The sequence below is a fragment of the Chrysochloris asiatica genome, unplaced genomic scaffold, assembly GCF_000296735.1.
Source record: "Chrysochloris asiatica unplaced genomic scaffold, ChrAsi1.0 scaffold00265, whole genome shotgun sequence".
Taxonomy (NCBI): Eukaryota; Metazoa; Chordata; class Mammalia; order Afrosoricida; family Chrysochloridae; genus Chrysochloris; species Chrysochloris asiatica.
The window spans coordinates 27,065-39,941 of NW_006408783.1; the positions used below are offsets into that span (position 1 = coordinate 27,065).

Consider the following 12,877-nt stretch of genomic DNA (forward strand, 5'->3'; position numbering starts at 1 on the left):
GACAACAACAACAACAAGTTCTTTGACTGGACTTTAAATCAATGATGTGATAATCAAAGTTTCTTTAGGCTTAAGAGGAAAACAATTTTTTTCCTCATTCAGTAGTTCTTTCTAACTCTGATAACATTGAGATTTATTATTAAACAGATTTGTTACTCTCCAGGAATTACTAACGGCTAAATTTTGTGTATAGTGACTTCTATTGAGGCAAGAGACTTATTATGTATATACATATATGAATTTTTAATTTTAGAAATTGTTCCAACTTGAGCTTTCTTGATGTGTCTGTTTCTTCTTGCAGCGTATAGCTGGCATTACAGCCATGTTACAGCAGTCCCTGAAAGGTCTTCTGTTAGAAGGCCTGCAGACTTCCAATGTCGACATAATACGACACTGCTTGTGGACTTACGCAACCATCGACAAGACGCGGGATGCGGAGGCATTAGTGGGTCAAGTCCTAGTGAAACCATATATAGACGAGGTATGTGCACCTCACAGCCTTCATTCAGCAAACTTTTATAGAGCATACTACTATATTTTAGACTTCCTGTTGTGGTGCTGTGGACTGTGAACCACAAGGTTGGTGGTTCAAACCCACCAGCTGCTCCTAGGAAACCCTGTGCAGCATCACTACAGATCGGAACCGATGCCGCAGCTCTTAACCACGACATAGTATGTCTTAGATATTTTACTGGGCTAAGTATGTACATTATGACGTCCTGGTGGGGCACTGCAGGATCAGGCACTAGACCACAAGGTTGGTTTGAACTGCAAAATCAATAGTTCAAACCCACCAGTTGCTTCTCAGAAACCCTATACAGGGTCACTGTGAGTCGGAATCGACTCAGTGGCACTTAACAACAACAACATGTACATTATGCCTAAGTAGTTGTTTTTAAAAAGTCCTAGACTACTTATCTATGAGTCTCAGTGGAGTGTGTGCACAAAGAATTCTGTGAATATAGCAAAGTGTATTGGGACAGAAGCCAGTGGTATACCAAAAGTCTAGGTGATATTTAAGATCTTGAAAAATATGGAGTTTGCCAGGGGGTTAAATATTCAAAGATGAAAGACTTTAATAAATGAAATGACGAATACTACCTTAATTCTGAATGTGACAGCCAGAATCTAGGTTGTGCCATATGCAATTGCCGATGTTTGAGCATCTCTGGCATACACTAGTGACAGCTCTGTCAAGGTCACACTGACAGCAGTGACAGAGCCACTGAGACTGTTGTTTCTAGTCAGTCCGTTCAAAACTGATAATCAGCATGACTTCTTAATAACAGTTTATGTTTTTTTTTAGGAGAAAATTGAATCCCACTGATAAAAATGAAAACAGGGATTAATGTTAATAATTCTGTCAGCTTTATTAGGGTTACTAAGAATAAATGACCTTGCTACACTATGGGTAGAGCTGGTCAGCTGGGCTGAATGAAATAAGTCAATCAGAAAAGGGTCAGCATTGTAAGACATTACTTATTAGTGGTTACCAGGAAGGGAAAGAAAAGGGGTGGTTATTGATGATGGAAATTGTTGACTAAGGGTAGGGCTGACCAGCTGTTAAACTGCTGTCAGTAAGTTGTATACCCGGAAAAAGTTGTATGATAGATATATTTACAGCAGTGACTTAAAAAAAAAAAAAATGCTGAGTCTGCTTAGGTGCAACCAGAAACCTCCTGGGATTTGGTTGGTTTCTTGATGTGGGGATGTAGGGTCGTATTTTCCTGGGACATCCCAGTTAATTAGGGTCAGAATGTGTTTAGTGCTTCTGTTCTGCCTCTTAATTTGATGCATAGTTGCTGGAGTCTTCAAAGTTTGCAAGCCATCCAAGGCACAATAGTTGGTTTCTGTTCCCCTGTAGTACCATGGGAAGAAGGGCTGTCAGGAGGAGGCAAGACTGTGTAGTTGATCAGCTCCATGAACAACTGTCTCCTTTTTCATGAGACCAGAACTAGATAATGCTTGACTACTGTTACTGAGCAAAGAGTCTGTGCAAGAATTCTGATCAAAAGGGGGTAATCAAAATAAATAAAAATACTCCTCCACCCCTCCAAAAAAGATGTACCTGTCAATTCCGTCTTCTTGTATCTGTTACAGTTTGTAGCTGTCTCAATCAGGGTGAAAAAGACAATTATGCTATTATATATTCCTAAGTGGTTTTGTATACACCTCCCCACCCCACCCCCCAAAAAAAACAACACAGGGAATAGAAGCAAATACTGTTGAATGATGATGCACAGAGGAGATTGCAATCATTGCATTGAAACTATGGTATAAAACCAATGTTCTCTTATGTAAATTGTCACTCAGTTCACAATAAAAACTTTTAAAAAAAAGAAAATTGTGCACTTTATAAATACGTGCAAATATTTTGTTACTAAGTTATGCCTTTCCCTCCACTCCACTGGACTGAATCTAGAGTGCTAAATTAAAGAATATTTGATGTTTAAGTGGCATATTAAATAATCCATGTAATTAGGTGCCATCAAGTCAGTTCTGATTCATAACAACTCTGTATAAAGTTTCTGAGGCGCAGCTGGTAGGTTTGAACCACCTACCTTGCAGTTAGCAGTTCGTGGCCACATTTCATTTAAACTTGTGTGCTTATCATCTTGTGATATACCCTTTTGTCTATCAGCCTTATCACACACACAAAAATAAATAAATAAATAAAAAAAAGAAGAAATGTATTTTCTTCCATCTTTTTCCTTTTTAAGCTATCCCCTAATATGCATGAGGAAAGAAGAAAAGGTGAAGGTAGAGACAGTCATGAGTTCTTGCATGTGAAATCATGTGTTTAATTAGAATCTTTTATTTCCATTCAGGAGGAATGCAGATGAGTCTGGTTCATCAACTTCTGACTCTGTCATCTAGCCTGTTTCTACTCCAAGATCAAAACTGTGCCTTGTAATTCTAGGAACTAGTTACTAGTGGTGGTAGTATGCTGTGGAGTCAGTTCTGACTCAGATCGACCCTGTACAGGATTTCCGAGGCGTAATTCTTTACAGGAGCAGAAAGCCTCATCTTTCTCCTGTGAAACGGCTGGTAGTTTCAAACTGCTGACCTTTGGGTTAGCAGCCTGACTCATAACCACTACGCTACCAGAGCTCCTTAGTTATGATTGTAGTTTACTATTTACCTTGCTGCTCTAGAAAACTTGCCATTTTGGCAGGGGAGGAGCATGAGGAAGAAGATTTTCGTTCTTTTCTCTAGTGTATACTAGTATAGTTCATACTTCTCCTAAAGTGTGTAAAAACTGATATTCCTTTTCATAGGTGATTATAGAACCGTTTGTTCAGTCTCATCCAAATGGCCTTCAGATCATATATGATAAACTTCTGGATTTTGTTCCTCATCATTGCCGCCTCCTTCGAGAAGTCACAGGAGGAACCATCTCAAGGTAATATAATCCACTCTGCTGAGAATCCGGACTCCTGGCATGGTGCTATAGGGTCAGCACACTGGACTGCATACCACAAGTTCAGGAGTTCCCACCCACCAACTGCTCCTTGGGAACCCTAGACATGTTCACTGTGAGTCAGAACCGACTTGACAGACTTCACAACAACAGTGCTTAGAGCCTACGTTTGTGTTGATGATTACAGCTGCGCACATAACGGCGCTGGAGAGCACGCTGCAATGTACCAGGTCCCTGTGTTCCTTCCCACTGAGAGCTAACACAGTGCTACAGCCCATTTTATAGAGGAGGAAACTGAAAGGCATGATACTAAGATTGAATCCAACGCCCTTACTGGTGGGTTCTGTACACTTTTTGCTAAATCAGGTTTGAAAATCAAAATTCTTTTCTTTATATTATTCTAATGTCATAGTATAAATTCAGTTTAACGAATTTTGTGATAATGGTGATTAAAGTCTTCTCCAATATTTTCTCTTGCTTTTATTCCATTTCTTTGAGTTCCCATTAACCTCTCACCATTGCCATTGCCCCAACCCAGGCCTTTAGTGCTTTCTTCCGGAACAGTAAGATCTTTCTTGTTCACCCAGCTCCCTGTCTCTTCCCTCTCCAGTCCATTCTGCATATAATCACATTTATCCAGAATTTTAAGATTCATAGACTCTGCTTTTTCAAGAAATCTTGAGCAGCTTCTTATTGCTTGTAGATGAAAAGCTAGATGTTTTGATGTAGCATCTAAGACCCTTCATAATCTGCTAAAAATATCTCCATTCTAGAATGTTCACGCTGTAATATTTTGTGCTTAAAGATATAAAGTCCCCCTTGTCATTTCCAAACACACCTTGTCCTTTTGTGTTTTCCTTACTGTCGTTCGTGGCCCTTCTTTACTCCTTTTCCCTTCATGTTGACCTGCCACTTCACAAGAAGCTTCAGCTCAAATACCGCTTCTTTCAAGAGACACCATACTTAATCCTCATACTATGTCTACATTTCATTGTATGTTCCTTTGCTTCTGTAGAGGAATCATTTCTCTTTTATAATACAGTCACCACTTTCATAATCTACTCTCTTTGTCCCCACCTCCTGGAATTGTCTTAGAGATTTTTGGTTTTATTAAGTGCCATTGAGTTGGTTTCCAAGGAGTCATTGGTGAGTTTAAACTGCCAATCCAGTGGTCCGGTGCATTATCCTGCAGCGCCACACCAGGGCTTCATATCTTATAGATAACAAGAACCTAATCAATGGTTGTAAAAGGAAAAAAATTACTTTATTTTTGGTGATAGAAAGTCAAGGAGACGGGGCTTGATGGCAGTAGGGTGGAGGTACAGTGAGGTTCGCTGTAAGCCATACTACAGAATACCAGGTAAAACGGATCCAGAGCAGAGCTCCAAAGCTCAGAACCACAGAGCTAGGAATATTTTAAAAGTTTGAAGGCTTATAGCTACTGGAACTTGAAGCCGAAGTAAGAAATCACGTACTTCTGAATCCGCCGGGCTCAGATGCCTGGAGCCAACATCTTGGGCAAGACCAAACAGCAAGACCAAGCAGGGGAGCAGACACACCATGGAAAAATGCCGCGGGAACCTTGGAGCAAAGGTTGACAATACACTTTGTCAGTTTTGCTTTGTTCTGATTTTCTTTTTTTTTTTATATCTGGTCATTGGCATGACCACTGTTTGTGCACCTCCATTCTGGTGACTAGAGGGGGAGCCTGAGCAAGTGGACACCCCCCCACCCTCACCACTGTCTTCTGCCACGCATGCGCACAGATACTCAACCGAAGAGCAGGCCCTGAACGGTTTTTTTGTTTGTTTGTTTTTTAATACAGGAAAGGGCAGGACAGGGCTGTAAAGAGGGAAAGAGTTTTAAAACAAAACAAGCCAAAAATTAAATTAAAGTCTGAGGTATAGAATAAAAACCAACACTGGCATCTTGAAATCTCTCAGTCAGCTTTGAAAGCAAGAAACTGAAGAGAGGACATTAAAGTCATACTCATATTAGGCTACAGATTTTTGTTTCTTTTTCCATCTCTCCCTACTCTCCCTTTTCTGTGATTATAGACTGCAGAATTCAGTCTAGTTTTTGTGGTTGCTGTTGTTTGGTTTTGTCTTTTTTTTTTCCTCTTGGTTTTTTTTTTTTTTGCTGGTGCAGTTTTGCTGTTTTATGCTCCCCCTTGTACCTTTGGAGGGCTCTTTCTCTCCATATATTACACAAGAAGAGTCAGCAACTGCTGCCATATAGCCAAGCTACAATCACACTCTACAAAACACCAAAACCCAGGCAAGAACCAATACCAACTGCCTTACACCAGGGAAATAGACAGCACCTGTGAAAGTTACTCTGAGTTATGTAATAAGAAGAGTGAAAAGGGAAGCCCACATCCTGATCACATCTTCCTGGAAGCAATCAGAAAGCATAAAAAAATATCAAAACACATACTCAGTTGAGTTTTAAGGCCACAGATAAACACTAAACATGTCCAAGAAGCAAAAGCAGATGGCCATATCAGCACATGTCCAGAAACAAGATAAAATATCTGAGACAAATGACCTAGAGGTAGGCCTGGACTCCATTCTGGAAGAAGGGCAAGCCTTGGAAATGCCTGAGAAGGAATTCAGAGAAATAATTATAAAATGTTTCAAAACACTTTACAATGGAGTTCAGAAAAATAAGGAAGAAGTCAGGAAAGTGCTGCAGGAACAATCAAATAAGATAGATACAGCATTGGAAACAATTCAAGACCTACAGAAAGAGGTCCAAACAATCAATAACAGAATATCAGAAATAGACAATACTCTGAAAAGGCAAAGGAGTAGAATAGACGAGATGGAAGGCAGAACCAGTGAACTGGAAGACAAATCTCTCAATACCACTAGATAGAAGAGCAAACACAAAAAAGGATTAAAAAATCTGAAGATGCTGTAAGATTCATGTTGGACAACATGAAGAGGAATAGCTTAACAATTATTGGCATTCCAGAACAAGAAGAATCACACAAGTCCACAGAGCAAATACTTAAAGAACTGCTAGAAGAAAATATCTCTTAATATCCTGAAAAGTGAAAAGATAAACATTCAAGAAGCTCAACGAACCCCAGGAAGGATAGACTCCAAAAGAAAATCACCAAGACATACCATAATCAAGCTCTCCAAAAATCAAAGATAAGGAGAAACTTCTGAAAGCAGCCAGGGAAAACAGAAGTGTCATATACAAAGGCAAGCAAGTCAGATTTAAGCTCGGATCTCTCAGCAGAAACCATGCAGGCCAGAAGGCAATGGGGAGACATGTATAAAACCCTGAAAGAAAAAAAAAAATGCCAACAAAGAATGCTTTATCCAGCAAAGCTATCAGTCAAATATGACAGTGTAATCAAAACATTCCAGGATAAACAGAAGCTAAGGGATTTTGCCAAAGCCAACCCTGCACTACAAAGCATCCTAAAGGGAGTTCTATGGACTAAGAATCAACAAGAACAGACAACAACCAGAGATTGACGTGCGTGGCAGCACCTCCCAGCATTAAGTCGACAGAAGGAAGAATCGATACTAGAACAAAACTATAAGAACAAACTCAGAGAATCTGGGAGGTCAGTCTATGATCAAAACAAGTACAATGTAAAAGAAGGTAAACACATAGGAACAGAGATCCAGATGGTGAGAAGGTCAGGTAGATTACAGGGTAAAATAGACTATACTAAATGGAGAGAAAAGTTTATGGACTATGAGGTAACCTCAAAGAAAATTAACACTTCGCAACATACCAAGAGAATAAAAATCCAAGAGGAACATGGAAACATTAAAACTATGAGGAAACTCACAAGAAAGAACACAAAAAGCATGAACTCAACAAAGGACACACAGAACAAAGAAAGCAGCAACACCACACACACAAAAAAAACAATAGCAGCAATTAATCAATACCTATCGATAATTACACTGAATGTAAATTGATTAAATGCACCCATTAAGAGACGGAGAGTGGCAGAATGCATAAGAAAACAAGATCCTTCAATAATACTGTATATAAGAGACACATCTCACACACAGAGACAAAAACAGATTAAAAGTGAAAGGATGAAAAAAATATACCAAGCTAATTGCAATAAAAAACGAACAGGAGTGGCAGTACTAAACTCTGATAAAATAAACTTTAAGGCAAAAACCAGCATAATAGATAAAAATGGACAGTATGTCATGTTTAAAGGGACAATTGAACAAGATGACATAACCATAATAAATATCTATGCTCCCAGTGAAACAGCTCCAAAATATATAAAGCAAACTCTAATAGATTTGAAAGAAGAAATAGATGAATCTACAATAATAGTGGGTGATTTTAATACACTGCTTTCAAAAATGGATAGAAAAACCAGAAAGAAACTTGACAAAGACACAGAAGAACTAAACAACACAATAAGCCAAGTGGACCTCATAGTTGTGTACAGAGCATTCAACCCAAAGAATACTTTATCCACCAAAGCTATCAATCAAATACAACGGTGTAATCATATAATACACATTCTTTTCCAGTGCACATGGAACATTCTTCAGAATAGACAATGTTTTAGGCCACAAAACAAATCTCCATAAATTTACAAATATCAAAATACTACAAAGCATCTTCTCAGACCACAGTGCTATCAAATTAGAAGTCAACAATAATAGGAAGACTAAAGAAATAAAATCAAATACATGGAAGCTGAATAACACCCTGCTGAAAAGCAACTGGGTAGTAGAAGAAATCAAACATGAATTCACAAAGTTCCTAGAAACAAATGAGAATGAAAACACAACATACCAAAATCTTTGGGACACGGTAAAAGTGGTTCTGAGAGGACAATTTATTGCAATAAATGCACACATCCAAAAAGAAGAAAGAACCAAAATTAACATATTAACATAACATCTACAACAATTAGAAACAGACCAACAGAGGGAACCTACAGCCACCAAAAGAAAAGAAATAATAAAAGATTAGAGCAGAAATAAATGAGATAGAAAACAGAAAAACTATAGAAAGAAACAACAGGACAAGAAGCTGGTTCTTTGAAAGGATTAACGAAATTGATAGACCATTGGCAAACCTAACAAAAGAGAAGAGGGAGAAAGTCAATAAGGTGCTTATCTTTATGGTTTAAGAAATATACATGCATTTGGTCTCAAATTTTTCTTAAAAAATATCTTGAGTAAAATATAGGAATGTTGTTACTGTTATCAGCTGTGGAGTCGGTCCAACTCATAGCGACCCTGTACAGGGTTTCCGAGGTTGTAAATCTTTACAGGAGCAGAACGCCTCATCTTTCTCCCTTGAAACAGCTGATAGTTTCGAACTGCTGATCTTGTGGTTCGCGGCACGATTCATAACCACGTCCAGAGCTCAGGAATAAGAGAGGGCTTCAAAAAGTTAGTGGGAAAATACCATTATCTTTTTCTTGTGAATTGAGTGAAGGTTTACAGACAAGATTATCAGTTTTACTTTGAACAAATCTTACACTTTGTTTCATCTCAATGATTGCAGTCCCCTCCATGGAACAACAGTTATCCCACTTCCTCCCTGTGTTTCCTCTTTCCATCCATCCACCTTCCCATCCAGACTCAACTTTGTTCTTAGGCAAATGCTGCCCTTTTCATTTTGAATGATGGGCCATTCCATGGTGAGCATACCTTACTAGTATTGATGTCTTCCTATATACCTAGCTACTTCTTGACTGAAAATTGGGCCAGGTGAGCAAGTTGCTTTCCAGATCGGGGTGGTCAAGGGCCATAGTCTTAAGTTCCTCCAGTCTTTTTCTGACCAGTAGGTCCAGACATTTTATGATTTTGAATTTTGTTTCCCATTTTCTCACTCTATCCAAGAACTTCTAACATGGTCCCTTGCAAAGCATTTGGCTGCCTGGCACTACCACCTAGTCCTTCTGGTCTCAGACCATAGACACTGATGTTCACATGCTCCATTAGTCTGTTGGACTAACTGATTCCAAGCCTCTTCAGTTCTCATCACTCTTCGTTCTTCCTCACACGGAGAGGCCAACAGCAAAACCTTCATTGGCTCATAATGAGCTTTTAAAATCCCAGTCTCGACTCACCAGAGTAGGAGGGATAACATTGTCTTTGTGGACGGTGTCATGCCAATTAACCATGGTGTCGCCTGAGACTATAGTCCTGAACCCCAGGCCCAGCAACTCATTGCATTAAGATGTTTGATAATATCTAAGAAGTTTTCCTCATTTTACCTGCTGTATGCTCTACCACATACATAGTTGTGTGTGCAGCAAAGGTATATTGTTGTTAGCTGGCACTGAGTCGGTACCAACTCATAGCAACCCTATGCTCCACAGAATAAAACACTACCTGGTCCTGCACCAACCTTACAACTGTTGCTACATTTAAGCCTATTGCTGGTGCCACTGTGACAATCCAATTCGTTGGATGTCTTCCTCTTTTTCTCCTACCCTCCACTTCACCAAACATGGTATCCTTCTTCAGAGACTGGTCCCTCCTGGTAATATGTCTGAAGTGTGAGAGACGAAGTCTGGCCATCTGGCTTTCAGGGAGCACTCTGGCTGTACTTCTTCCAACACAGATTGGTTTGTTCTTTTGGCAGTCCATGGTACTTTTAATATTCTCCTCCCACAGTGTAATGCAAATGCATCAATTCTACGGTTTTCCGAATCGGGCTGCGAACCTTAAGTTCGAAACTACCAGCCGCTCCACGGGAGAAAGATGAGGCTTTCTACTCCGGTAAAGATTTACACCCTCAGAAACCCTGTACAGGGTCGCTATGGGTTGGAACCGACTCGATGGCACTTAACAACAACATTCAATTACACATGAGGTTATTGAAAATAGCATGGCTTGGGTCAGGCTCACCTTAGTCTTCAAGCTGACATCTTTACTCTTCAACACTTTAAAAAGGTCTTGTGCAGCAGATTTGCCTAACACAATATGTCAATTGATTTCTTGACTGCTGCTTCTATGAGTGTTGATGGTTGAGCTGAACCAAATGAAGTCTTTGGCAACTTCAATCTTTTCTCCATTGATAATGGATGTTGTTTATTGGTCTAGTGGTGAGGATTTTTGTGTCTTTACATTGAAAATGCAACCCATACCGAATATTGTGGTCTCTGATTTTCATCAGTAAGTATTTTTAAGTTATTTTCTCTTTCAGCAAGTAAGGTTGTATCATCTGCATATCACATATTGTTAATGACTCTTCCTCCAATCCTGATGCCATGTTTTTCTTCATATAATCCTGCTTCTCAGATTATGTGCTCAACATACAGATTGAATGAGTATGGTGAAAGAATATAACCCTGGCACACACCTTTCCTAATTTTAAACCATTCGGTGTTCCCTGGTTCTGTTTAAACAACTGCCTCTTGGTCTATGTACAGATTCCTCATGAGTACAGTTAAGTGTTCCAAGAATACTCATTCTCTGTAATGTTGTCCATAGTTTGTAATGATTCACACAATCAAAAGTCTTTGTGTAAACAGTACAGCACAGGGAAACATGTTTTTAGTATTCTCTGCTTTCAGCCAAGATCCATCTTGTATCAGCAATAATATCCCTCATTCCACATCCTCATCTGAATCTGACTTGAACCTCTGGAAGTTCTGTCAATTTATGATTGCAGCAGTTTTTAAATTATCTTTAGCAAAATTTTACTTGCATGAGATATTAATGATTATTGTCTAATGATTTCTGCATTCCGTTGGATCACCTCTCTTTGGAATGGGCACAAACATGGATCTCTTCCAGTCATTTGGCCAGATAGCTGTCTTCCAAGTTTCTTACAACAGATGAGTGAGTGCCTCCAATGCTGCAGTAGTTGATTGAAAGATTTCAATTTATATTCCATCAATTCCCAATACCTTGTTCTTTGCCAATGCACCTTAAACTTCTTCCTTCAGTATCATTGGCTCTTCATGATTTGCTACCTCTTGAAATGGTTGAACATTGACCATTTCTTTTTGGTACAGTGACTCTGTAATTCCTTCCATCTTCTTTTGATGCTTTTTGCATCATTCAGTATTTTGCGCATATAATCCTTCAATATTGCAAGTATATGCTTATATTTTTCCTTCAGTTCTGTCAACTTGAGAAATGCTGAGCATGTTCTTCCCTTTTGGTTTTCTTACTTCAGGTCTTTGCACATTTTATTATATTTGACCTTGTCTTCTCTAGCTGGCCTCTTAAATTTTCCATCCCACTCTTTTACTTCCTCACTTCTTCCATTTGCATAGCATCTCTATACTAGAAAACAAGTTTTGGCCCTTGTCAACAATTAGCTGACTATATGTGAATGGACTTACTTCTGGGTTCTATATTCTGTTCCACTGATCTATGTATCTTTGGTTGTACTAGGACCAGGCTGTTTTGACCACTGTGGCTGTGTAGTAGACTTTGAGATCAGAGAGTGAGAAAGCTCTAGCTTTGTTTTAGCATTTGCCCATGTTGTGTGAGTCCCAGTGTGGCTCTGTGGTTTAATGCTCTGGACCGCAAAGGCAGCTTGTATCACAAAGTTGGCTGTTCAAGCTAACCAGCGCTCCTTGGGAAACCCTATACAGACGTTGCTATGAGTTGGAAACAACTCGGCGGCACTTAACAACAAAAGCTGATGAGTTTGAACTGCAGACTTGAAGTTCAAATAGACCTAGCTATCCCGTGTTTAATCCTACAATGCCACACCAGAACATAGTAGTTTAAAATCCACACTTTGTTCTTCCTTTCCCCAGGTTCCTTATTGTTGTTGTTGTTAAAGTGTCACTGAGTAGGTTCCGACTTGTAGCAACCCTGTATGGGGTTTCCAAGGAGTGGCTGATAGCTTTTATTATGGTTTAAGTATCTAGTGAGCTCAAACCAAAATGACAGACCTTCATTTCTACCACCTTCCACCCTGATATGAATGGAAGGGAAGAAGAGGCAGCAGGCACAGAGGAATCGTGGTCAGTTTGTCGTACTGTGGTGGCTTGTGCGTTGCTGTGATTCTGGAAGTTATGCCACCGGTATTTTAAATACCAACAGGTTCACCCATGGTGGACAGGTTTGAGATGAGCTTCCAGACGAAGACAGACTAGGAAGAAGGAGTGACGAACTAATTCCGAATATTTAGTCACTGACAACACTGTCAGATATAGTGCCAGAAAATGAGCCCCTCAGGTTGGAAGGCACTCAAAATGCAACTGGGGAAGAGCTGCCTCCTCAAAGTAGAGTTGACTGTGATGATGTGAATGGAATAAAGCCCGTGGGAGAAAAGCCCACGAGACCTTCATTTGCTAATGGGACACAACTCCGTATGCAGAGAAACAGCTGTAAACATCCATTGAAAATCGGAACATGGAGTGTATGAAGTATGAATCTGGGACAATTGGAAGTTGCCAAAAATGAAATGGAAGGCATAAACATCAATATCTTAGGCGTTAGTGAGCTGAAATGGACTGGCATTGACCATTTTGAA

General features: G+C 39.5%; 1 protein-coding gene across 1 annotated transcript in view; it reads left to right on the forward strand.

Annotated features, from left to right (window-relative positions):
* Nucleotides 1–301: 301 nt before the first annotated feature.
* Nucleotides 302–12,877, forward strand: part of COG2 (component of oligomeric golgi complex 2) — a gene marked incomplete at its 5' end in the record, with an annotated part of 53,175 nt that continues 40,599 nt past the window's right edge. The window contains 2 exons of the mRNA XM_006874170.1: nt 302–481; nt 3,279–3,403. Coding sequence (XP_006874232.1) covers nt 302–481; nt 3,279–3,403 — 305 coding nt within the window. The remainder of the gene's footprint in view (nt 482–3,278; nt 3,404–12,877) is intronic.